Here is a 27,976-nt window from a genome sequence, read left to right as displayed (position 1 = left end):
GGTGGCGGTCGTTGTTAACCCGGGCCTCGACCGATCCGGTATGTCTAAAGTGTTGTGGATGATTCGCATGGTTATTTTGGCAATTTTTACGCCGGATGCCCTTCCTGACGCAACCCTCTCTATTTATCCGGGCTTGGGACCGGCACAGAGGCAACTGGCTTGCAACCCCTGTGGCTAGATTAGCAGCTTAAATCAGCTATAAGCACTAAATACTGCCTGACCCAAATAGACCTAGACCCTCCCCTTACAGTAACACATTTCATGGACCTTAAAAATCACAAACTCACCTCCAAAATTTATAAGATGTTATCAGACATAGATGAAACCATTTACTTACACATGACAAAATGGGAGTCTGAGCTATCATTGAATTCTAGTGATCAATTTTGGCTACAGATCTGTTTGAATGCCTTTAATATGACCAAAAGCCCTAATCTGCAACTTATTCAATACAAGATTCTCCACAGAACTCACTACACCGGACAGAGGTTATTTAAAATGGGTCTCAATCAGTCTGCTATATGCACACAGTGCACAGGTAACAACATAGACGACTATTTGCATGCCCTGTGGGTCTGTCCACCTGTCCAATCATTCTGGCGTAAGGTTTGTGAGGATTTATCAATCTGGTTTAATCATAAGATTCCTGCTTGCCCCAAATTCTGCTTATTAGGTGACCTGAATAACATCAACATGGAATCTAACAAGGCTTATATGGTTCTCACCGCTGTATGTATCGCAAAGAAAACTATCCTCCTAAACTGGAAATCTAAAAATAATCTTAGCATCAACCACTACAGAAACCTCATGTCAGAGCATATTAGTTCAGAGATAATGTCCTCCACAAAAAACCTGTCGGCTTCAGACTCTCCCTGGCTCCAGCTGGTTAGTCACATCACCTAGTAGGGGTGGGATGGTGATAGGTTGAGCCGGGTCCTGGCTGGTTGGGTGGGCCGGGGTGGGTTTGGGGGGGTGGGCTCTGCCAGGCCTGCCGTTCTCCCGGCTCGGGGCTCTGGTTGCCTGGGTGGGGTGGTGGTGGGGGCGCACACTCTGCCGGCAACTTGGCAGGGGTTCCTGGGCGGGTGCCTTCTGGGCACAGGGTAGGCAGTGCGGCTGACCGGGAACGGCGGACGGGTGACGTGCTGGGTGGCTGGTCGCCGTGGCGGGGGCTGGGGGGGGCTTGGGGCTCTGGGGCCTGGGGTCGTCTGCCCATGGCCGGTGTTTTGCCCGTGGCCGGTAGTTGGTGCGTGGCCTGGCCCCCCGGGGGTCGACGCCGCAGTCACAGCAGGGGTTAAGGGGTTCACTTGGGTGGGTTTATTTCATTATTATTATTATTATTGTTATTATTAATTATTATTTATTTATTTTATTATTATTATTATTATTATTATTATTTAATTTTTTAAATTTATTTCTTTATTTTTTGGGGGGGGGGGCTGGGGGGGCGGTGTGCTAGTCCTTAGGGAGGCCAGGGTATGAATGGTGGGGCTGGACCCCCTACCTCTCCGTTCTGGCACCGGGACCCTTCCTTGCTTGCTATCTCTCGGCGCTACGAGGCTCTGGCCTCCAACTGTGGCTGGCTTGCCGTTTCTGGCTGCCTGGCCGCTCTGGGAAGGGGGCGCCTACCGCGGCCGGCTGGGGGGCCGGTCGCTCGGGGGAGCCTTCTCACCCGGTTGTGCCCATCCGCCCGCTCCTCCCCGCTCTCACCCAAACAAATATTGCACACAGGCACATAGGGCTCCGGGAACTGGATGAGAGGGGTATGCTGGCGGGGCTCACTGGGGATGCCCCTCTCTGGGTTCTCATTGGCACCCGCCCTCCTCCCCGCTTTTTACTTGCATATTAGACACTCTGATTCATCTAGGGCCTTGTGGAGATGGTCTGGTGGAGGGGGGCACGGTGAAACATCTGTGCTCACCTTTCGCTGCCCCCCCCCCACAATTTTAACTTCCTCTGTAGACACACACACTGCATGCTAGCAGCACACAGCAAATACACACCACTCACAGAGGGACCCCGGAGTGGGGGGCTTTGCGGCTTGGCAGCGGTGGAGCCCCCCACACTGGGGACCTCCTATTTTACCTGCAGCACACACCAGGGGTTGACATAGCCCAGAAATTTGCACTGGCCCACAGGGCCAGTAGTTTTTGAAACTTACTGGCCCTGCCTGAAAGTTACTGGCCCGACACCGCGCATAGCGGGACCCGCCGCTCCGCAGGTGCTTGCAACTTTAGGGGGGTCTGTGGGCATGCCCCCCCGGAAACTTTTAATATGGTACAATTTGGTGCATTCTGGTGACATCACTTATTTCTACACTTTTCAATGACTGAAAATAGACCATATCAAACTTAAATCTGCTCTAGTCTGTTTCAGATGTTTTGAAGAGAGCACTGCAGTGTAGTAGGTAACACTAGTTCAGAAGTTTTCATGGTGCTTCTAAAGGCAAATATCGCAATAAATCATAAACCTTAAATGTGTTAAAACAATCTAATGGCAGCTAGAACCATTTAACGAATCAAATAAATCCCTTAATGCATTTGACCAATCGGATGGACGCCTTCACATTGTTGACCAATCAGATGGAGCCCTGTTATGTTAGATGTTTGTAACCTGGGTCAACGTGGGTCATTTGGAGTATAATTTTTAAACTGGGAATGGTTATTTGGTTATTTTGCTGTTTGTTTATATACCGCAAATTATATCGTTATCGCAATTTTAATCTCTGATATCGCAGATCGCGAGTTTTCCTCATATTGTGCAGGTCTACTGAGATCATTCAGCTAACTAAAAATACTTACTGCTTACAGTGTTGTAAAGAAAAACAAAATTAAGTAGTTTAACATTCTACTGCATTTGAGTCTGAGATTCAGGTATTTGGAGTTGCCTTTGATTCTTTGACATTCAGCTTAAAGCTTAGTGGATACAGTTTCATCTTCAATGCATTCATTAAATATCTTGCTGTCCATACTACTAATTATACCCACTACTCCATCCAACATATTCCTATCTATTCCTGCCATGTCTTCCACATCTCTGACATGCTTCAGTCTCTCTTCAGTGACGGTGTCGGATTTATAATCAAATGTAATAATAACCCACTGGCTTGTGCCTTTGTTGTTGCTGTTTAACATTGTTTTGTATTGAATTGTTACATTCAATAAAGTTTGAAAAAAAAAAAGTAGTGAGCGCGTGCCGCGTGGTGCTCGGCAGTGAAAGCCGAGCGCGCGCAGGCGGGAGAGAAGGAGAAGTGATCAAAGGTTTCCCATAGAAACCCTTGAAGTCTGAACACAGGACTAGCAGAAAAACTAAATTATGAAGACGAGGTAAATCTACACGTTTTCGCAAAATTTACTTTATTGAAAAAGGTGAAGAATATATAAACCGTTAAATATTTTAGTGGCCCGAGCGGACAAGTGAAAAGTAAAGTCTTGTGGTCCGCACTGCTCGAAAAACAGGACCGGGCCAGCGGACAAATGGCTATGTCGAGCCCTGCACACACAGCACTCCCACACCTCCATACATGGGTGGGGTCGGGGGGGGGGGCCGCCGGTCTTCACCCGCCTGGTCCTCTCAGGGCGGCCGGGCTTATGGGTATCCTGTCGGCTGCGGGAATGGTCGGGCATACGGCGCTGGGGGTAACCAGATGATTGTGAGTATGTGTGCGTGAGTGCATGGGTAGGACGGACCTGGGGGCTGGCTCGCTGGGACCCTCTGGGGCTTTCCCTCCCCATCACAGAGGGGAGGGCACTGAGAGGGTTGGGGAGGGGGGCTCAGATATTATGGCGGGGGGGGGGTTGTAGTGTGTAGGGTTGTAGGGTTATGGGGGTGGCTGTGGATGCGTGGCAATCCCTGGGTTGCTTAGGTCGCGTGCCTGGGCTGGCTTGCGGAGACGGGGCGCCGGTCGGGTGGTGGCCGGCTCATGGGTTCCGGGGGCCCTGGCTTCGTCCCTGGCCTTTGTCTCGGTGTCCGGCGCCCGGTGGCCCCCATGGCTGCCGCCTGGTACGGCTAAGCGCTCCTGTCTTGTGGCCTGGGGGCCGGACACTGGGTTCGCTTGTGCCTCTGGGCATTGGGGGGGCCCCTGTAGGGAGGCCCTCTCTGTGCCTGGCTGGTGGGGTTGGCGGTCCCCTCCTCCTCCCCTCCCGGGTTGCCTGGGTCCGGATGCTGGGGGGGCTTCTGGCCTGGAGGGCTCTCCTCCCCTCTTCTGGTCTGGCTGGTCTGGCTGGGTAGGATCTGGCTCCCCTTATGAACACACGGTTCACGTCGGCAGCATGCATGTATCTCCACCCCCACGTGCATGTGCACACTGCCACACTGCTCCCTGTCTCCTTCATCCGTCCTCCTTACCCACAGTGTATTGATGGACAGATTTTTTTCGCTCATCTTAGTGTCAGATTTTCACCTTTTATGTAACATTCGTCTTTCCAAGCAGATCTGGTATAATTGTTACAGCTTAAAATAATAACTTATTCAAATCAGTGTTTGTATCCCCCACCCTCCCCTCACATTCTTCCCCTCTCCCTCGCCACACACACTAAATGTAACAAATAAATAAAAAATAATACAACAAAAAGGGGTTTATACAAATCTACACTCTAGTTTCCTGTAGCTACATAACCTCTTTTTGTGATAGTAAAACCTGTCCAACACAAAAAGCTTTCAGCTCTAATCTGTTTGCTCAGCTGTTGGGCAGAACAAGTTTAAAGAAAAAAAAAGAAAAACAAAAAAAAACATTATCATTTTTATGAGTACTGTGGGAAGTTTCATGGTAAAAATATAAAATAGTAAAGGCATTTATTAGTTTGTTGGAAAAATGTAAATAAATGATTCATTCATAGTTACCTGAAGACAGTAGTCGAGCCTCTCCAGGATGGTTGAGAAGTTGGGTCTGTCTTCAGGCTGGTGCTGCCAGCTCTGAGTCATTATACGATACCTGAGGATGCATGTGAACAGATTAATAAAAATAAAAAAAATAAACAAATGTCAGTTAAATGCTTTAAAAAAAGTTTGTCTTCATCTTCTGTTTTTATTGTTTTAGACAAGGGGCGGAGCTAGAACATATATGGGGTGGTGAGATGGGGAACAGAAGACTTTGGAAGTGTGACAAATAAGAACACGCCATCACATATGAAAAGATCAAAAATTCATATTTATCATAGGTGAGTTTTTCAAAAGTGAGTTTTTCAAAAGTAAGATTTTCCTCTTACCATAGCATGGAAACACGACAGATTTAAGCTAGAGCCACGGTGCTCACAGCCAAGATGGGCCATCATATAAAATACAGGGGCACAGCAAATACTTTGAGGGGCTCAAATTTCATTTAACCCTTGTGCTATCTTAGATGACCCCCCCTTACATTGACGTGTTCTCCCTACTATGACAAAGGTGGATAAAGGTGGAAAGATTTCATGTAATCCATGGACACCAGTGAAGATCACAAATCATTGAAGAAAAAAGGTTCAGAGCACTGTCTAGTGGGTCTAGATGACCCAACTCCCAATGTAAAAGTGCCTAGGATAGCACAAGGGTTAAAAATATTGCTTTTGTTATTTTTGCAATGCTGAAGGAAGCTTGTATTGATGATTTCTTGATCTTTCTTAATCTTCCTCCCAATGCTCTTTCTTTGTTCATTTTCTTCATCACCGGTCATCCTGCACACCTTCATCTTATGCTGTCTGGAAACACTCACGTACCACTACTTTGCAGTCACTGATATCCTTCAGATTACATCGTCTACAAAAGATGTAGTCCATCTGTGTGCTTCTACCTCCACTCTTTCAGGTCACCCTATGTTCCTGCCTCTTCTTGAAGAGTGTATTAACTATAACTATTTCCATTTTTTTTTTGCAAAATCAACCACCATCTGTTCTTATGTCCTTTCTGTTCCTTTCCTGGATACCAAACCTACACAACAATTCTAACAAACTCTTCCTCTAAGATAACTCCTACTCCATTTCCCTTCCTGTCTCCACCATGACAGAACCCTGCTCCTAAGCTTTAGCCTTGCTAACTTTCCACCTAGACACAGTATGTCTACCTTCCTCCTCTGCATCATGTCAACTAACTCTCTACCTTTTCCTGTCAGTTCATTTGTTAGTTCCAACGTTTAAAGTCCCTACTCTCAGTTCGACACTCATGACTTTCCCCATCTATCTCTTCCTTCTCTCCTTCTTCAACCAACAGTAGTCCAATTTCCACCAGCACCAAGTCTCTAAAGAGCACGTATGGCATTGTTAAGCCGGTCTTTGACTGATTTCTTATTGGGCGGCAGTTTAGCTCAGGCGGTAGAGCAGGTCGTCCAATAACCAAAGGGTTGGCAGATCGGTCCCCGTTCTCCCCAGCCAGCTGACCCCCCCCCCATCCGAGTGTGGCTAGCCTGCAGCTCCCCCCAGGGGACAGGTCAAAATGCAGAGAAGAATTTCCCCATTGTAGGATAAGTAAAGTATCAATTATTTATTTTATTATTCGCACATTTGATTTGGTAAAGATTTTACGCCAAATGCCATCCTGACACAGCCCTCTGTATTTATCCAGGCTTTGTCATCTTTGTCAATAATGATACTAATATTGAATTAAAAATTGGGGGGGGGGGATTCTTTTTGCTGGGGTATCTCCGCCCCTGTTTCAGGTACAAACTATGTGTAATACCATAGTACTGCAAGAAATAAAATCCTGACGTGTTTTATTTGTTGTCTAACTTTTTGTGTACAGGAAAATGGCTAACAAACACCTAATGATTGTTAGGGGGCCAGGGCGGCTTTGTTTTGCTTCTTTTCATTTCCGGTTTTATTTTGACACTTCCGCACCTTGTTGTCTTTACGTTCAATCATTGTTCGCACCTGGTTACGCACCTGTTTCCCATTCACTGTTGTTTATATATTCTGTGTGTTGTCCGGTACATGTCACCAGATCGTTTTTATTACTTGTTTCTTGTTCGAGTCATTCACGATTAAATTGTTGGTAACCTACCTTCTGGCGTCCTGCGCTTGTGTCCACACACCCCGCCTGACATTACGATCCGGTCAACAATGGACACAGCGGACACAAATCCTCCCCGAACTGATCTCGGGAACCCAGAGTGGGTCATCCGCCAGCAGGATGAGCAGCTTGGCTTCCTGCGTTGAGGTATGCTGGAGATGGCCGATCGTCAGGATCGACAGCTGACGGGACTCTTCAGCTGCATCGACCGCCTAGCCGAGGAGGCCCAGCAGCCTTCACCATCCATCTCGCTTTTTCCTTCCTCCTCATCGGCTCCCGCGGTGCAGCTGGCCCGACCAGAGAGGTTTTCCGGTGACTCAGAGGATTGTAGAGCGTTCATTATGCAGTGCGAGCTGCATTTCGAGTTACACGCCTCCACCTTTACGACGGATCGGGCCAGGGTGGCCTTTATGATCTCGCACCTCACTTACCGAACAGCAGCATGGGCCACTGCAGAATGGCAACTAGGAGCTGCCACTTGCGTTTCTCTTCCTGCCTTCCTGGAGGCTTTTACCCAGGTTTTCCAACACACGTAGCCAGGGAGAGATGGCCCGAGAACTTATGCGGGCGGCTGAGACAGGGGGCTCGGCGGGTGGCGATTACGCCATAGAATTCCGGACTCTCGGTTCAGAGAGCGATTGGAATCCCGCTGCTCTTACGGATGCCTTCCTGGAGGGCCTTTTCCGAGGAGATGAAGGAACATCTCGCGCCACTGGACATTCCATCTTCTTTGGAACCTCTGATAGCCCTCGCTATCCGAATCGACAACCGCTTGCAGGATCGCAGACGGGGACGTTGGACTGTGTTTCCCCGTTCCGAAGAACGTACCGAGGACTTCTCTTCACGCTCCCCTCATGCTTTTTTTGTTACCTCCACAGAACCTCCTGCACCCCCTTTGGAGGAACCTATGATTTTGGGACGTGGGCGCCTATCCCCTTCAGAACGCAAACTCCGGATGACGGCAGGTGAGTGCCTGTACTGTGGTCAGCGGGGTCATTTCTTCAAGGATTGCCCAAATGCCTCTGCTTGTCATTAAGAGTGGGCACACTGACTAGTGGAGGCCAAGCGCCCACTATTTCTAGTCCTTCCTCGTGCTTATTGGAGGTCCATATTGTGTTTAAGACTGGGGGGTTCCTGTTGGGGGCATTATTAGATTCTGAGGCAGAGCAGAATCTCATGGATGCCGAGTTGGCCAAACAGGCCGGTTTTTCTACAGAGTTACTTCCCCGTCCGTTACAAGTCAGTTCTCTTAATGGAGAGATTGTCTCCACTGTTAACCGTGTCACTGAGCCAGTCCACCTCATTGTCTCTGGTAATCATCATGAGTTCACCTGGTTTTATTTGTTTAAATCGTATTTTTTTTTGGGGTTCCCCTGGCTTCTTGACACATAACCCCGTCATCAACTGGCCCACTAATCGCATCACTCGTTGGAGTGATTATTGTCATAAAACCTGTTTGCGCTCGGCTCGGCATCAGGGAGTTAACCCCGCGGTCCCAGTGGGGCATCCCTCCTCACCTGACCTATCCATGGTTCCCCCCGAATATCATGACCTGGGGGAGGTTTTTTCAAAGGATCAGGCTCTTTCGCTCCCGCCTCATAGGCCCCATGACTGTGCCATTGAGTTACAGCCCGGAGCCGTGCTGCCTAAGAGCCATCTTTATAGCCTGTCGAAGCCGGAAGGGAGTCCCTGGAGCAGTACGTGGCTGATTCCCTCAGGTCGGGCCTGATCAGGCCGTCCTCATAGCGTGTGGGGGCTGGTTTCTTTTTTGTGGGGAAGAAGGATGGTTCTTTACGGCCCTGCATTGACCATCGGGGTTGAAGTGCCATTACGATTAAAAATCGTTATCCTCTCCCCCTAATGAACTCTGCTTTTGAGTCACTGCAGGATGCCAGTGAGGAGAAGGACGGATGGCACCGCCACCGGTGCCATCCGTCCAACACCTTTATCGCTGCTGCAGGCGCGTCTGGAGTGAGGTGTGCGCTGCTCTCCTCCGCTCTTTTGCCACCAACAAGAGACTGGCTGACGGGCATCGTCGCCCGGCGCCCCCCTACGTGCCAGGCCAGTCAGTTCTACTCTCTACTGCTCACATAAAGTTGCGGTTAGAGTCGAGGAAGCTCTCACCCAGGAACATCGTACCATTCGAAGTGGTGAGGGTGATTAACCCCGTGGCGGTCCAGTTACGCCTGCCTCGGACTATGCGCATCCATCCAGTCTTCCGCGTGTCCCAACTGAAGCCTCATGTCACAAGTCCGCTACAACCATCACCCTCTCTGCCCCCACCGCCTCGGATCATCGTCGGTCAGCCTGCGTTGACCATTCAGCGCATTATGGACGTTAGGCGGCGGGGAGAGGGCTTTCAGTACTTGGTGGACTGGAAGGGTTATGGACCTGATGAAAGGTCCTGGGAAGCATCGTCTAGGATTCTGGACAAGGGCATGCTCTAGGAGTTTCACCGGCACCACCCTCACAAGCCCGGTGGTGCGCCCAGAGGCGCCCCTTGAGGGAGGGGTACTGTTAGGTACCGGGGGGCCAGGGCGGCTTTGTTTTGTTTCTGTTCACTTCCGGTTGGTTCCTTATTACACTTATTGTCTTTACGTTCAATCATTGTTCGCACCTGGTTTACGCACCTGTTTCCCATTCACTGTTGTGTATATACTCTGTGTGTTGTCCGATACATGTCACCGGATCGTTTTGATTACTTGCTTCTTGTTCGAGTCATTCACGATTAAATTGTTGGTAACCTACCTTCTGGCGTCCTGCGCTTGTGTCCACACACCCCGCCTGAAGTTGATTTCTTTTTAATAAAATTATGAACCAAGTTTATTTACTTACTATTTAGTTTAAAATAAGCAATAGGACAATTAAAATGCAAGAACTATCTGAAAGGAAGTGAGAAGAAGTTTGAGCCTCATAAATTCTTACCCTCATGCCCTACACCCAATGTATTACAACACCTAGTGCACCCGCTATCTAATATAGTCCTGTTCACTCTATACACATTCAGTTTCAGATACACATATACACACATGTATAAACACATAGAAACATAAACTGAATTAACACAAATGGCAGCTGTTTAGAGACAGGCTAGAACCATTTACTGTAAATGAGAAAAGGAGTGAGCAAGTGTGACATCACCACAGAAAATTCTTTACTTCCGACTCTAACAAAATGAAGTCAATTTAGTCTCCATTTGTCTTCGGCACGGATGTTGCCATGTTGGAACCAGACAGTTAGTAAGAAGTCATTGGTCCATCGGTCTGAATTAACATTTCTATAGCAACCACCCTGGCCAACCGGGAGTGGGCTTGTTAGAAGCCACACCGGTACTACTTAAAAACAGACCACACAAAAGCTGGCAATCAACCATTTCAAACCTTGGCCCCACATACTTTTATTGTTTCTAACTTTAATAACTTGCACTGTAGAATAAGTATCAGGAAAATCCAAAATTAGGATCATTAAGAATGTGTTAATAAAAGGTAGCAGAGCAAGAATGGTTATTCTGAGAAAAAGAATGACTAAGACATAGCTGTTTATTTCTCTATAGAAGTCTATAGTAGTAGTCTCTAAACTTTTTCAGGCCATAGGCCAGTTTAGTATCAGACAATATTTTCAAGGTCTGTACAAGGTGAGTACAGTGAGTGTTTGATTTCTTTTTTTTTCTCTGTCTAGCCTTCAGTTTCCCTTAACTTTTGTGGACAAAGTTTATCCTTAATAAAATATAGAATATCTGTAGCTGCTTTAAACTTTATTTGTACACTAGATTTCTTGTAGGAATTACTCAAATGTGATATAAATTCTTCCATTACCCAAAACCTCATCAGGTGTGATGGATAAAAAAAAAACCAGTCACTAAAACTGGTATTTTCTAAATATAATAATAAACGGGAATCCACCTTTTGAGCAACTTTATTAGCAGAATCCTTCTAACTTTAGTCAGCCGGTTGCTAAATATTATGCATTATTATTATTATTCTTGTTGTGTTTGAGAACAACTGTCCCAATATATTCATATTTGGAGTAAAGTATTTCAGGTTTTGTCTATTAAATGCAGCTTTCTTTTATTTTTAAGTCAAAGGTTCTTCTTCTTTTTCCTCACTGACTCTTTTCTGCAAAAAAAACTTTCCCAATTACGTTTGGTTTTTGTCAACTTCGCTTGCTTGGTGGTTTCACTTAAGTGGTCGGTGTAGCCGCGTTAAGAAAGTAGTGGATGGGTTTTAGACATGTAACTGAGAGACTTGACATGCGTCAAGAATGAGTCGGATGTGATGGAGAGAATCCAGTAGTTTTCCAAAATAAAACTTCCTTCAGAATCAGATTAGAAATAAAACAGAAAAAATGCAGGGCATGTTTTTTGTTAAACTCTGTTTCACGGACAGATACTGCAGGTAGTTCCTATCTGGAATTTGAGGTGGGAGGGGCTACTCAGTCCAGTTCTCACATACAGTCAGCGGTCAAATCATTTGGATGCCCTTAGCTCCCATGAATTCATCTGGACTTACACTGGCCCCGGGCAGTTTTTCGGGGGGTCCATCCTTCCTCCATTGGTTACAAACTCCAGCACTTCCTGGTTACTGCGACTGGGGTATGGCATATAACCCAGCGAGAAGATCTCCCAGAGCAACACCCCAAATGACCTTTAAATAGAGAGATTGGAGTTGTTAAAAGCAGAAAAAGATTAAGTAGGTAAAACACAGGGCAAATGATGTCATAAATTATGGGCATCATCAAAAGTGAAAGTAGAGGACAAGACTCAGCCGTGGAAAAAAAAAAAGAAGGATTAAAGGGGGTTGAAGGACGAAGGAAGGTAGGAACGCATATGAGCAGTTGTCTGAATGAGAAATATTGGAGGTGAAGTTTTTGCTTCCTCTGGAATTAGATCAGTGCAGGAAGCGTGTGCAGGACTCTCACCATGTGTCTGTTTTGGAGGTGAAGATGCCCTCCATGAAGGCTTCAGGTGGCATCCATTTCACCGGCAGCATGGCGCGCCCACCCTTCCTATAATAGCTGGCCCTGTGCACACAAAATATTATTGAACTTGCCAGGAGGCTGAAAGACAAAAACAAAACAATAACACTTGAAGGATAAAAAACAATAAAAAAAAAACTCTTTTCTAAAGCTTCAACTGTTTTAAGAGCTTCTTTGTTAGTGCAAGATTCAATAGGTTTTACTTACAGCAGGGGTGCTCACACTTTTTTGGCATGTGAGTTACTTTTGAGTCGACAATGTCTTGAAGATCTACCTATATATGTTAGGATTATGAGCTCCTCCCACTCCTACAGGGAATAATCGCCTCACCTGTTTCCAGTCTCCTTGTCAACCTTCAGCCTATTTATGGACTCCTCACCTTCCAGCCGATGTCAGTCCGTCTGCTCTCAGCGGTAGAGTACTGACCTATGCTAAACTCTAGACCTTGTCAAAACCATTTCTATGCCTATGCTCATGCCTATGCCAAGAATCCTAATCCACTGTTAATCTTTTTCCTTCAGACATTGCCTCCAGCATCCTTCACACCTTTGGTCTCATCTGCCGTCAAGGATCCAGCCGTCTAAGCCGGAACTTCCCCACCACCACTGGGACTGATTAAAAACTCTTTCTCACCAACCATCTCTGTTCTGTCCTGCTTCTGGGTCCAGCCTCGTGAACTCTAACATATATATATATATATATATATATAAAAATACTATCAGTACATTTTTGTTAGTTATGTTTATTAGTTACATGTTTGCTTGTACATTGTTGTTTATGTATTGACTATTAAAAACTATACAAGATTAAACAAAGATACTTTTGTATGAACAGTTGAGACGTTTTTTTACAAAGACAGAAAGCAGCAACTATCCTATGTCATGCTCTGCTGTAAACCGTGCAATGGGGGGATCGTGGCATTTCAAAGGCGCTGCTGGCTGGGTACGGAGAAAACACTGCATCCTTAATGAGTTCTTTTTTATCGGGCGGGAACTGCAGAGCCGGTAGCAGGAAGAGACACGCGGGATGGCTTCAATAAACACTCCGGTTGTTCGGAGTGGTCTTCTGCCAGGGACTTGACATGCTACAGGATAGAAAGCGACGTTCTGATGACAGTCAGAATTAGCTGTATGTATCATAGGATGTTCGATAGGCCGGTCTGTATATCAATCAACTCCCGTACTTCTTCGTGAAGATTTTGATTCGCGTACAGAATTTTTAGAAGTACATTTTTCTATGCTTTCAAATTCTCTTCGGAAAAGTCTGTAAAGTCAGTTTTTTACTTTTTACTTTGGTACGGCGGAGGCATACTGCAAGGCAACCGCCTTAAGCTACAGTCACATATACGACTGCCACCACGCGATTGGGAGGCCTCAGTAGAATCTCCTGACTAGCTGCCGCCACTTGATTTTTGTTTTTTTAATAAAAATAATAATACATTTTATTTAGAAAGAATGCCCTTTACATTTTGAAAAAAATCTCAACGCTTTTCTCAAAGTATTTTAAAATGGCATGGTCATGGCATGGTCATGAATGCAGATGGCGGCAGGCCGGCGGCCATTGTACAGGCGGGGATGACGATAGAATAGGGCGGCCAAGGGGCGGTGGCAGCTGGATCACCGACCAGCAGCAGCTATGATTGGACGATGTAAGTGTCTCTGGATCAGTGGCGGTTCTACACTGACTTACTCCCTGGGCGAGTAACCCCACCAGCGCCCCCCCCCCCCCCCCCCCCCGCACACATACAAAATTTGACAACAACATCCTGTTGTGTTTCTTATATTCTATTTAGCCATTTTACAAAAAAAATGCATGACTTTTCTAGACTCGTATTACAGCGGGGGTCAAACTCAGTCACACAGGGGGCCTAAGTTAAAAACACGCTTAAGGTTTAGGGCCGAAGAAGATAAACATTTACTGAACACACTAAAGCTAAACTTTTAAACCTTTTAAACTGAACTTTTTGAACATAAATATGAATAAAAACAGGAACACAAGTTAAACCTTAAATAACTTGTAATATTTTGCTCTCCATAGAAATATATTCTGTCAAAATTATACAAATATGAACATGCTTCTGAACAAAACAAAGAAAGCCTGGAAATATTAATAAGAAATTACAAATCAAATAATTCCGGGTTTTTTTGCTCTTTTATCATTTTTAGAGCATTTTTTTTAGAGCTGGACTCCTGCTTCATTTTTAGCAATAATTTCTTAATGTGTGACGTCCTGTGTGTGTCTTTGTGAAACATATCAGAGGGATTAGATCTAAAAAAAAAACTTATTGTGATTAATATGTTTAGGTCTTATAAAACATTAAAGACTAAATCATAGAACTCATCAGTGGGATTATTCAAAAAATATTTGGCATTTCCCTAATTTTGTGCAACACCAACAGTAGAAATCCTCCAAAAAACCTCAATCCATAAAAAATGGTCCGCGCTCATCCCCCCTCCCCCTCCCCTTCCCTCTGACACACGCGGCTCCGTCTCTATGACGGGAGCCGCAGCTACGGCTCAGAGTTGATTGTCAGATAGAAAAAGACTCCCCTCACACCTGTTAGTGTGATTCAGCCAGCCACCGGTGAGTTGCGCCCCCCTCTCGAGTTTTTTGACTTATGTTCCAAAGACTGCCGCAAAGAGGTGTGGCCGCAAATGTCTTGCAGCAGAAGGCGGTGGTCACGTGCGTGTCGGGTCTGCCGTGTCAGAGCAAGGAATTGTGGGAAATAATCCCCATTGCCTGCTTTTGTCGAAATTTTGTTGAGCATGGGTGTTTGTTCTGCCCAATTCCTTTTCATGTGCCTGTTTTACGTTGTTTCACTCTGAGTTATTTCATCTTTTTTTTTTTTTTTTTTTTTTTTTTTTTTTTTTTTTTTTTTGCACCATAAGTGTGAAGAGCAAATAGGATGAAGATATTCTTAACAGTCTGATGAATCAAACTAAAAGTGTTGAGTGTCGGCAGCTGAAGCAATTTCAAATTAAAACCTGCAAGCTTCCTCTTTGAATGTCGTTGACATCTATCGTAGCACAACACTATATGTGCGTAACGCACGCATGCCGACCTGGGCGACCGCCCACATCGCCCATATCAAAAACCGCCACTGCTCTGGATGGCGGCTGTCCCGAAGGCAATGTTCCATGTGCAATTCCGCAAACGTGCACCGCTTGTATATTCTCAGTCCACAAGAATATGTGGACTGAAAATGTGCAGTGCACAAAACTAAATTGCATACACAATTATACTATTTACATCAGAAACAAAGTTACAAACTCAAATTGCTCAAAAAAGTTCATCTTTCAGATGCAAGTATAACATGAGGAAGAAAAAAGGAGAGCTGTAGAGCTGCAGCGCGGGGGGGTTGCTCACAGTGGTTCTCAGTGGTCCTCAGTCTGCTCAAGGAGCTTGTGTGCATACACAGACGCATCGCCCGATTGACGGCTGATCGTTGCTGGCCCCCCAGCCCATGTCAACAGCCATCGTCGAATGCCTGGGCTGATTTTCAACAATTGGATGCCAGTTTCAGCAATTTTGCTGAAACTGGCAGTTAGGTGGCATTTTAGCATACATGACCGTAGTCTTAGCAATGGCTAAGAAGGCAACCGCTGGGTTTATGACATAGATTGTCAGAAAAATAAGTGTGGGAAGCAAAGTGTGTCACGTTAAAAATGGTTTTAATGAGCCTGCATTCATCTGACCACATTTCAGTGAGTTGCTGTGTCTCACTGTTGCTTCACGTTGGTTGCTAGCTTCCTTCTCTGTTTACATCCTGTAATGCTGTTTGGTCCAGTGGTTCCTGGGGGGTATTCCAGAAAGCAGGTTATGCTAGCTCCCACGGTAAGTTTGAGGCTAAGGAAGTTGATAACCTCAGTTTTCGGTTCCAGAAATGGAGGTATGTTTCAGGGTAGGTCAAGTTGCCATGGCAACTCATGCTCTGAATATAACCTGGTGTGGAGCAGGTTTAGTTGAAGGTTAGTTTGTTTTCAGACAGGTGAAGCAGCATGGCGTGTCTATTTGAAGATGATTTAATGGATGAAGAAGCTCAGATAATACTTTTTCCACCGTGAGAGGGTGATAAGACCACATATGGATGTTGGAAAATGTAACTTTTTTACTTTTATCTAAAATAGTTATTTGCTTCAGTTAAGATAAATCATTTGTTTGTTAAGTCAGTTAAAAAATAACATGCAGTTATCAGACAGTTATTTTACTTCCATTCAAATTAATTCAATTAAGTAGGTGTAACGTTGGTCCTGCTGTTAGATCGGCACCGCAAGGGATTGTGGGATACCATTTCCTTTGCCTGTCTGGACCGATTTTTGTTTAAGTGTGGCTTTTTGACCAATTGTGTTTAGTTGTTTAGCTGTTTTACTGTGTTGTGCCATGTTTTGCTGAGTTGTTTAGTCCTACTATGCTTACGTCTCTGCACCATGAGTGAGAGTGAAGGAGAGGATGATGAGTTTATATAGCACCCCTACCGGTGTCCAATGTAGTGACATTGACGGAAAATTCTTTAATGAAGTTGTGCGCAACGGGCATTTTTTCCCGTCCTTTTTATTGTTATAAAAATGAGCATATCTGCCGGCTCATACTTAGACATATGAGAGATCAAGAAATGTAATTAATTAAGATGGAAAAAATATTAATTGAATTGGAGTAATATGACATTTAGTTAGATAAATACATTAATTTGAGTTGTATAAACAATTATTGAGTTTTATAGACGTAAGAAATTAGGTTGATTAAATTTTACTCAATTATTTGTTACCAATAGAAGTAATTCATTTAAGTTGGCAAAATTGGATAAGTTATATATATATGCGTCACAAGGAAAATGGAAATAAGATCAGAAACTTGTGCGTTTACTTTGTCTGTTCTTCTACTACAAGCAGAAACTCTTTCTTTTGATGATGCAGCCGTGTTACTTTTTTGATGGACGTTATAATCTTCATACGACGTCATTAAAATCTCAGATTCTGTCTCACCGAAGTATAGCGCTTTCTTTTTTTCCACGCGTTTCCATGGTGACTCCAGAAATCGGCGATCCATTGAGAATGTCTTTATGTACCGTGCGTTAACCCAGGGTTACCAAGTGGAGCATAATTATGCTAACTCATATCCGGTCTTCTGGAACCGACATACCCAGAGTAAGCAAGTTCAGGTGGATTTCAGCCAGAGTTCAGGCTTAAAGTCAGGCTAGTTTAAACATGCTTCCTGGAATACCCCCCAGGTCCTGGATCAGGGTCTGCTTGGGGTATATCAAAGGAAACAAATAAAATACCAAAAAAAGGTGTTTTTTGTGATGAAAAGCAAAATTAACACTTTATGTCTTTATAAAATTTGGTAAAAATGTGTTTCTCTGAGTAAAATTTGAAAATAATTTTGACAGTTATTTTATTGGTAACAAAATAACATATAAAAAGTGTTGTTTCTATGACAACGCCGCTTCCTCTCACATTTCCTGCTTTGGGAAAGTCTTTAGTCTGTGGCTCAGGTACGGAGCTTTGCCTGATGCTCCTGTGTGCAGAGAAACGATCAGACGTGTGATTCATCTCATTTTAGTTTTGCCTCAATCCCAAGGCCTGATTTGAAGCAGCTGCTGCGTGGATGAAGCCCATCAACATGTTCACAAAAACAAATGGACACGTGGGATCGCAGCTGCCTATACTTGCTTTATTTATCTCTTTTTTTTTTGTTTTCCTAGAGAGGAGCGCATCTGTTTGGAATTTAATTTTGTCATAAAAATCTCTTCCCTCCACTGCTTTTGGAACTAATTTATAAACATGGCAAGCACGCCATAATAAAAAAGGGCTATAGAGCTAGACGCTTGACAAATTGAGTGCGGTGAGGCTTTTGAAATTGTAAAGGAATAGCGGGAACACTTTCCCTATCAGAAAAATAAGAGAAGCGCCAGCTGGGCTTCTGAGGCTTCACGTGGTTGCACAGGACACGCTGTAATTACAGCGAGTAACTCCCAGGTGTTCATGTGACGCTCAGCCGGTGCCCCCAAAACACACGCACACACACACACAAAAGGAATCAGATTCACCTATACATGAAAAACAGAGATGAAACTGTCAATAAAACAACTGACATGAAGCAGAAAAATTCATGTGGCTTCATAAAAGTCTGTGAGCCAGAGATGCAGGAACATTTTTTTCCCTTTTAAGAAAAGACTAAAACTGCGCTAATCTTCTGATGAGGCCAAAAGTCTTGCAAGTTGCATGAATAAATCCAAATTTCCCATGTAACCTGTGCAGAGGCCTAATATTTATGGAATCCTCTCAATCTGCAGGAAAGCCTCCGCTTAGCTGTTAAAAAGGCAAAACAGTTGTATTTTGATGCAAAACCTGCAAATTTGTTAAAGTCCCTCTTCAATCATCTTTTGATCTATTTTAACAGTGTTCTCAGTGGTCTTTTTATAATTATTATGCCGGGTAGATAAGTTGGCTGGGTGTGAGACTGTAATGCAGGAAACTTGGGTTTTACTCCCATGGGTGTGGAATGAGCTAAATCCAGTGTGGGTCCCGATAGGCAAGACCCTTGGTGCTGCTGGCTGTCTGGGTCTTAGCAGGGATCTCACAGCAAAAACCAAAAACCAAAAACAAAAGCTGTTTTTAGAGAAAAAACCTGTATGGTTTCCTAAGACATAGTTTTTGCTGCTGTAGTTCTTTCGAAGTTCCCCTCTGAGTTGTGGGCATAACTATTGGCGTGGAGTAATCCCGCCCCCATTTCCCATTTGCATAAACGCTTTCCTGCTAGCTTACAACCCCTCACACAGAGACGATCTTCTAAATGTGCTTTTATTAATGTTATGAATATTATGAAGCGCCTGTTCGCTCATCGTTTTATTTTTAATCCGTGTGGTCAGTGCTTTTTTCTGTGGAAGAACGGAGCTGGAAGAAGACAGTGTTAGGAGAGGCTAACACACGCTAACACCATTAGCCCTGTTTGCTGAACATAAAATCCATGCGGGAAATGCTGCAATCTGCATCTTGGCTGCACGTAACTATGTGGGAATAACATCAGCCTTTATACACCAAAGGATTTGTGGAAACACAAATCCAAGTGTTAGCTTATTTGAACGGTTTCTAAGACTGAGCGGCATTTCTGCTTTGATAAGCTCACACACCGCCCCAAAGCCGCTGAGTGAGCTGGAGGTCCGAGCTCTGCTCGGACACACGGTTCTCCTGAGTCCGGCAGCTGCTAATCCAGAGCGGCGGGACGGATCGCAGTTCCCACACATAACAAAATAAGTAACAAAACGCACACGTAACAAAGCACAATCCCCTCCCCTCAAACACAAAGTTATTAATCCAACTGCTCTCCTCAGAGACACAGTTTGCTCAGTCCACCGGCACCCGAGCCCGGACCGCGCAGGGTCCAGACATCACGGTGCACGAAGCGCTCCGCACCCCCATTGTGAGGGGTGTAAGAGAGGGGAAAGGCAAAGAGCCGGCGGGGCGAGGGTGGGGCGAGGGCAGAGCGGCTCTTCGCACCGGGCATCCGAGGAGCAGCCGGTCAAACTGTTTGAGCTCCAAAGCTTTCTCTGAAGCGAAACACTGTCTATTCATGACGTAAACCAGAGCAGTAGTGACACACGATCAGACTGAACGGTTTACATGGACAACGATGGGATCAACAATCCGTAAAACCCACCTATCTCCATCAGAAAGAAATTTTGATCCGATCTGATCGGGGCAGAGTATTCCGAACGGCGTGTTTACATGACGCATTTTTCTTCCGATCAGGCGTTCTTTCCGATTACTTTTGTCCATGTAAACGCAGCTACTGATTTAAAAAAAGAAATGCTTAGAAATGCAATTTTAATCTTGATTTTTTTATATGTCCTCCATCATCAGAAAAATGTCACAAGAACATGTCAAAAACACCAAAAACATAATTTTCATCTAATTGGGTCTGTGATTCAGTTGGCATGAACGGAAGTTGCATAAGACACCGTCCAAGTTCACTTTGAGCCAGAAGAGCAGAGATCAACACAGATGATTAGCAAGGAGATGATACGCTTAAAAGGGAAATATATACTGAGCAAACTATTAGCAGTGGAAGTAATCCTGAGGAAAATTAAACCTAATCATTGAAGCAGAGAAGGCAATCACTACGACAGTCCATTTGCATGAAAGATTATCTCTGAGGTTCTGCATCGCAGACTCACAGTTACCTGCCAAACTCTATTATCCATCACTTCAATTGAAATGAGTCAGTCACTGCTGAGTGTTGGTTAACACCTTCCTTTTTAGGCTCACAACCAAAGGAATGGATCTCTCTCTCTCTGGCAGAGACGTGGGCAGGATTTTAGAGGGGAAGGGGCTCAAAGGCGGAAAAGGCCAGAAAACACTTTTTTGTCCTTTTAACAACATGGAAATGAGGTCAAATTAAAAAAATCAAAATAAAGTACTAATAGATAATTACTCAGCTATGTAACCTGTATGGGTAAAAGGGATAGTGTTGTCATTTTGTTACGTGAACAAATTATTGTCAACATGAGTTTACTTTATCATAGACTTAGAAGACATCTAAAGCAATCACACTGGAGGTTATTTATGTCGGCACAATGTGCTGCAGACATGATCAACATGAATCAAGTTTAATACAGATGATAATATTTTAAACACAGATATCCTAAAACTTTTATGCCCAGAATCCTGAAATTATTTGTAATATTTAATGTTATTTCATACTGTTGTATGAGTATTTTAAGGTTTAGTTTAGTTTTCTGTGGTGTTTCAGTTGCTACTGGTTCATGTTAACCCTTGTGCTATCCTAACCACGTTAACATTGGGAGTTGGGTCATCTAAACCCACTAGACAGTGCTCTGAACCTTTTTTCTTTAATAATTTGAGAACCTCACTGGTGTCCATGGATTACATGAAATCTTTCCACCTTTAAGGCCCGTACACACCGGGACGAATATTCGCCAGGCGTTATTCGCCAGCGTTTTTCGCCACGTTTTTTGTGTTCACACCCAGGCGATTTTCGCTGACGATGAGCCGAGCGAACATGCAATTTCATTCCCTGACATTAGATGGCGCTTAATGTAAACAGAAATACTCCTCTACACAAGGTGGCGCTGCGCAACTTTACGCTTCTTAAAGTTGCTTTTCACTCATAAGAAGAGAGCAAGTATTTACGCTCTTGTCAGAATCAAACAAAGAAAACATGAATATTTCCAAGAACCAAGCACCAGTAGCTCCAACTGGTGCTTGGTTCGGGGATATTTTAGAATGTCCGTCATTATTTCTTCGCGGCTGTGTAGACGCTACTTGGCGTCTATCTTCTTCGCTGGTATGTGTGCTCAGCAAGGCAGTTTTGTGTTTGAGCGCCCCCAAGTGGTGTTTTACTGTAACTTCAGAAGCTCCAGACACGAGTGCAAAAGCACCGTTCTCATTGGTCGAATAGATTTCAAAGCGACGCGTCAAACCAAAAAAACGAACCCGAGGCGTTTTTTTAAAAAGTGACGCTTTGACGCGTGGCGTTTTTTCGCGTCGGTGTGCACACTCACATTGGTGCCCTTTGTTTAGTCACGAGGCGTTAAACGTCGGCGAAAATCGCGGGCGAAATTCGTCCCGGTGTGAACGGGCCTTTAGTCTGCACTATCTTAATGTTTCCAAAGTGCCCCGCCCCAGCTGCACCATGAATCCAACGGTGAAACTCTTGGTGAAGGTGTGGGGCACCAGGAGTTGAACATGGTCAACACCTGTGCACAACTTTGCCAAAAAATATAAATACGTTTCATTTGACTTTTGATGTGTCTGTTTTGAATACGACTTTTCTTTGTTTTGAATTAGGCTCTTGCTTGTCTTCGTCCCGGTGTGAACAGGCCTTTATCCACCTTTGTCATGGTAGGGAGAACATGTCAATGGTCATCTTGACCCCATAGGATAAACACACAAGGGTTAATCATCCACTGCTGTCTTAATTTCTGTTAATTGTCCAGTATCTAGAAGTGTCTGGTTTTCCGTTCTACATTGTCAGGTCATCTGCTTTCTTTTTTGTTTCTCCAGTTTTTGTCTTGTTTACTTTATATATTAAATGTTCCCGTTTCTCCCCCTTTAAGCCAATTTTTCCTGTATTTTGAGTCCTACACCTCCAATTCCTGACAGTGTACCCCATTTGACTCTTCTTCTGGGGTTCACAGCCAGCTGAATTCTCTTTTGGATCTTAAGATTGTGAAACAGAATGATGCAGAATTTAAAGAAAGGCATTTCTAATCACTATAAACTGATATCTGTTGTCGTTTGTCATATATTACAATAAACAGGTATATTTATTTTCAGACCAGTAGTGAGGAACCTACAAACTCGCCATAAATACGGTTAATTTATTTTGAAATTTTCCGTGTTTTGTACTCAGTACCCAACTTCCCTGCACAATCTGTTGAACTAATGTGCCGTTCAGACATCTGGCAAAAGTAGAAACAAACTCCTTTACTGATATAGAGTGTTTTCCTGAAATATGAACTACATTTAAGCTTGTTGAATCTGATGATACCAACTAGTCAGACTATGACTCACAGGTTCAAGTAGCTTTACTGTCACGTCTTTTCAGTTCTCCGTGGAGCACCAGTTCTCTCTCTGGTGGCTCTGATTCCGAGTGAGGCCGCAAAGACAGAAGCGACATGTCAGATCCCCCAGACTACAATAAAATGGGTATGATGTAATACCGCAGGGATTTTGTTGCTATGTTTTTTTCCAGTATCTCTTACTGGAATTTTTTAATGTTAATAAAAATAAAACCTTAAAAAAGGAGGGCATGAGCACTTTTTAGTACAAGGCAAAAAGGATGGGCACTCAAGCCCCTCTAGGGCCCTCTGTGTGCATGTAGTCTGTAGTCTCGAAGCGCCTTTACTTTAGCATCCCTCTAATTTTCCTGTCTGTCCTAATTAAAAGGGATGTTTGTAGGAAGACTACTGGCCACTATTCAACTGCTGCAATTCAATCAGTGTTGCAGGAGCAAGCTGGATTCTCTTCATATATTGTTTTTGCAAATATAATGTTGCTTTGAAACCTTAAAACTGTTTCACTCATCTGAGAACAGAACTGTTCTGAATGGATTAGGAGATTATATAGAAATATAGTGAAATGTCAGTCTGATTATTTCCTCTATTACTGCACAGACCTTTGTTTTAATCACTAACTTCTTGAACAGGCTTATTAAAGCAGCCAAAAGCAGAGCGAATGCTGCAGATTAGGGGGGCTTAGAGCTGGAAACCTTTGCGTTTTTGTTTGAGGAGCTAAACAAAAGGGAAAACTGAAGGATTGAGACGTATCAGAAATAACTCCAAACACTTACTGACACAAAAGCGCAGATTCAAGTGTTCAGATCAATTCAAGCGTGTACACTGAGGCTACGTTCACACTGCAGGGCTTAATGCTCAATTCGGATTTTTTGAAAAAATCTGATTTTTTTGCAAGACCGTTCACATTTCCAAGTAAATCCGAACTTTTGTGGTCTCCAGTGTGACCCTGAGACGACCCTAAACTGACCCGCATGCGCAGATGCTCAACGGTGAACAACGTCATTCGTTGTTTGCGGAGACCAACGTGAACAATGGATGTCAACAACAGTGTTGTCAAGAGTGGAGCTCTTTTTGCAATATTAAATTTATTTTTACGAAGGAGCAGCACAATTCCAATCTTCTCATTTTAGGAAGGCAATGGAGACGGGATCGTCTGTGACCACTGTAGTAGAATGAGGATGTGTTCGGGCCGCGCGCGCCGTACAGACAGGAGAAGAGCGCGTGCAGCGGTGGAGAATGGGGGGGGGGGGGGGCAGTGTGGGCGCGCATTCATGTTGTGTGTTACGGAGGAAGGAGAACGGTAATAGAAGAAGGTTTCCCCCAGAATAAATGCTATGGACTCTTTATTAACCCGCTCTGGAGAATCCTGGAGAATCTAAGGGTCAGAACAGGGAGGAGGAGGAGGAGGATCAGCCTTCAGTCCCCCGCGCTTCTGATCACGGTCGCAAAGGGGAGAAAGAAAAAAAAGTCATTGCGGGAAATGTTCAACATCACGCTCGGCCATTTAGCTGGAAATGTTTTCAAAAACCGCCCGGTTGCGATAAGAGCCCTGGAGTTTGGCCTGAATAGAGCGATCACCCCAAAATTAATCCAATCAGTGACCTAGCTTCCCTTCCACTGACTGGTCTCAGCAGCATCGTCCGCCATGGTTGTTGTTTATGTTCTCGTTCCCGCCTACTTAAACGCAAAATGATGACGTTTGTTGCGTATCGATGACGTATGGTTCGGAATCAAGCCGCCTGGCCGGTCAGGCGGCGGTCGCAATTGAAAAGATCGGATACGTTTCGGAAACAGGACGGCATACCCAAGTGGCCTGGGTCACATTTAAAAAGATCGGATCTGTGTCATTCAGACTGTCATGAAAAGATCGGAATTAGGTTGCATAGGGGCAAAAAAAATCAGAATTGGGTCATTTCAGCCTGCAGTGTGAACGTAGCCTGAGACAGTGCAGGGATCTAAAGCCGGTTTTGTTGAGTTAAAGAACTGTTTATCTGTGTTCCAGTCTGTCTTTTGTTAATACAACCTGTATTTGTAATCAAGTTGTTTTGTTTATGACCTTCAGGGGGGTATTCCAGGAAGCATGTTTAAACTAGCCTGACTTTAACCCTGAACTCTGGCTGAAATCCGCCTGAACTTGCTTACTCTGGGTATGTCGGTTCCAGAAGACCGGATATGAGTTAGCGTAATTGCGCTCGACTTAGTAACCCTGGGTTAATGCACGTGCACAGAAGGTACATAAAGACATTCTCAATAGAGTGCCGATTTCCGGAGTCACCATGGAAACGCGTGGAGAACCAAAGAGAGCCCAATACTTTAGTGAGACGGAGTCTCAAATTTTTTAGTGACGTCGTATGAAGATTATACGTCCATCAAAAAAGTAATACAGCTGCATCATCGTCAAAAGAAAGAGTTTCTGCTTGTAGTAGAAGAACAGACAAAGTAAACGCACAAGTTTCTGATCTTATTTCCATTTTCCTTGTGACGCATACATATATATAACTTATCCAATTTTGCCACCTTAAATGAATTACTTCTATTGGTAACAAATAATTGAGTTAAATTTAATCAACCTAATTTCTTACGTCTATAAAACTCAATAATTGTTTATACAACTCAAATTTATGTATTTATCTAACTAAATGTCATATTACTCCAATTCAATTATTTTTTCAATCTTAATTAATTATATTTCTTGATCTCTCATATTTTTAAGTATGAGCCGGCAGATATGCTCATTTTTATAACAATAAAAAGGGCGAGAAAAAAATGCACATTGCGCACAAATTCATTAAAGAATTCTCCGTCGTTGTCATAACAGCATAGCTCGGTAGTGGTGCTATATAAACTCATCATCCTCTCCTTCACTCTCACTCATGGTGCAGAGACATAAGCACAATAGGACAAAATAACTCAGCAAAACACAGTAAAACAGCTAAACAACTAAACACATTTGGTCAAAAAGCCACACTTAAACCAAAATCCGTCCAGACAGGCAAAGGAAATGGTATCCCACAATCCCTTGCGGTGCCGATCTAACAGCAGCACCAAAGTTACACCTACTTAATTGAATTAATTTGAATGAAAGTAAAATGACTGTCTGCAAACTGCGTGTTATTTTTAAACTGACTTAACAAACAAATGATTTATCTTAACTGAAGCAAATAACTAAGTTGGATCAAAGTAAAAAAGTTTCTCTTTCCAACATCCATATGTGATCTTATCACCCTCTCACGGTGGAAAAAGTATTATCTGAGCTTCTTCATCCACTAAATCATCTTCAAATGGAAACGCCATGCTGCTTCACCTCTCTGAAAACAAACTAACCTTCAACTAAATCGATCCAGACCAGGTTATGTTCAGAGCATGAGTTGCCATGGCAACTTGACATACACTGAAACATACCTCCATTTCTGGAACCGAAAGCTGAGGTTTTCAACTTCCTTAGCCTCAAACTTACCGTGGGAGCTAGCATAACCTGCTTCCTGGAATACCCCCCAGGTCTAGATACGTTAGTCACACAACTTTACATTGAGACATAGTCAAATTCTCTCCTTAGATACTGTATGCAGATAGACAAAGATCAGCTCAGTACAACTTTATAGAATGGAATGGTGGAAACAAAGTGATGGGGATGGTTACATATTCAGACACCGATTTATGCTTTTTCAGCTGTAGGAGACCCACTCCAATGAAAGTGGTGTATTTGGTGTTTTTACCATGTTCTTATGGCATTTTTCGGATGATAGAGGACGTAAATAAAGAAAAGAAAGCTTAAAATTACATAGGACAACCGTATAAATAATTTGTAGTTTGAAAAATAATTTGTTTGTAAAGTAGAAAATATGCTGGGCGGAACACAAGCTCCTCGCTTTGCTCCATTGTGATGCATCAACTTGTAGAAACTACATCCTAGAAGACTTCACAGGTTTTTTTTTTGCTAAATCTTAATTAACAGACCACTGGGAACACTTTTCAATAGATCAAAAGATGATCAGACTGGGACTTTAAAAAAGGTTATACTTAAAAAACAATGTAAATACATTTTTTCTAGTCTGTTCCTGGATCTCCATGTATGACAATGATTTCAATCGTCTTTTAAATTATCTCTAAATGTTTGGAAGTTCACTTAAAGCCAAACTTCTAGAGCAGTGGTCCCCAACCGCCGTTTGGTACCGGGACGCACAGAAAGAATAAATAACTTACATTACTTCCGTTTTATTTATTTCGGAATCTGAAAAATTGCCTGATTCTCTGTTCCATCCGTCTATGTCATTCTTGACGCAGGCCAAGGCGCTCTTCTCGGTCACGTGATAGGTTACCGCTAAAATAAAACCCAGGAACAAGCAAAATGAGTAAAAAACAAACGTCTTTGGAAAGTTTCTTTGCCAAGTGGAAGAGGCCCAGCCAGGAGACAGAAGAGGAGCCTTTGACTTCCCAAAAAAAGTCATGTACAATGTCATGCGTGTCAGAATAAAAGCTCAGGGTACGTCTCGTCACGTCTTTGTACCTCCTTCATCGTCGCGTTGCTACAATAATCGTTCGCCTACATCTTAAAGACCGCTACGTGAAACTTTGTGTGCCGTCATACCGGTCCGTGGCGTTAAAAAGGTTTGGGACCACTGCTGTAGAGCAACCCTGACAGAGTCCACATCTCTTTCCGGCTTCAAATCTGTGGAATCTGTCAGAAATATAGAATCCATCAGTCAAACACGGACAGGCTAAAAATCAACAAGAACAATTGTAAGTTTTTAGTCAGAAAGGTCTTTTTGTGTTTTATATAATCGTATGAGTCTTCTTCCTCATGTGAACGTAACAAACATCTTTATCTTACCTTTGCAAGGCACAACAGATAATCAGAAAGACAATGTGATCAACTTTTTATTGTTAAAAGCAAAATGTTTTTGAGCTCAGGAAGACAGAGTTAAAAACAGACCACTGGTAATTTACTCTCATGCAGTCAGCATCAGGATTAAAACAGAGCTCTGTGTATTCTGAATGTTAAACTGTGGTGTCCTGTCATAAACAGGGCTTGGAACATCCTTAAATGCAGCATGCCTGAAGATTGCACATGTTTAAGGGCCCATTCCATGCTTTTTATAGGTCTTTCAGTGTAAACTTCACATATATGATAATGTATTACCCTTTGGCACTCAAAAGTAGGATTTTTAAAATGAAATATGGGTTACTTTCGCAGCTCATTTTCCTACCCGGAAGTAAGACGACTCGATCTCTGAGGCAAACTCCTTGTGGATGTCGCCCGTTTCATGAGGTCAACCTAGAGCAGGTGCTCTAGGTTGTCCTTCATCCCCATGAAATTTTCCTACCAGCACTCTCCGCAGGCACAGTCCAAAATAGCAAAAGTAAAGAATAATCTTCAGTTTTGGTGGTTTGGTGGTTGTGGTTACCATACTGTTTTTTAAAACATTTTTATGATTTAGGATTACATTTAATTATATGCTTAATGAAACAAATTCAATGCTTCCCTTCTCA

The 27,976-nt window shown here is 43.7% G+C and overlaps 1 protein-coding gene and 1 long non-coding RNA gene across 3 annotated transcripts in view; one reads left to right on the top strand and one right to left on the bottom strand.

Annotated features, from left to right (window-relative positions):
• Nucleotides 1–27,976, bottom strand: part of alk (ALK receptor tyrosine kinase) — a 650,197-nt gene that overhangs the window by 8,894 nt on the left and 613,327 nt on the right. For both annotated transcript variants that reach the window (XM_023951461.1, XM_023951462.1), the window contains exons 26-28: nucleotides 11,893–11,994; nucleotides 11,484–11,618; nucleotides 4,840–4,930 (exon numbers count right to left, since the gene is read on the bottom strand). In XM_023951461.1, coding sequence (XP_023807229.1) covers nucleotides 4,840–4,930; nucleotides 11,484–11,618; nucleotides 11,893–11,994 — 328 coding nt within the window. The remainder of the gene's footprint in view (nucleotides 1–4,839; nucleotides 4,931–11,483; nucleotides 11,619–11,892; nucleotides 11,995–27,976) is intronic.
• Nucleotides 11,964–12,947, top strand: LOC111946823. The gene is made up of 2 exons (XR_002872608.1): nucleotides 11,964–12,362; nucleotides 12,471–12,947. It is a non-coding gene; the product is annotated as an uncharacterized LOC111946823 (long non-coding RNA).

This window comes from Oryzias latipes, chromosome 22, assembly GCF_002234675.1.
Source record: "Oryzias latipes chromosome 22, ASM223467v1".
Classification (NCBI taxonomy): domain Eukaryota; kingdom Metazoa; phylum Chordata; class Actinopteri; order Beloniformes; family Adrianichthyidae; genus Oryzias; species Oryzias latipes.
The sequence above is the reverse complement of the archived record's forward strand: the minus strand, read 5'-3'. Positions and strand labels throughout refer to the sequence as shown.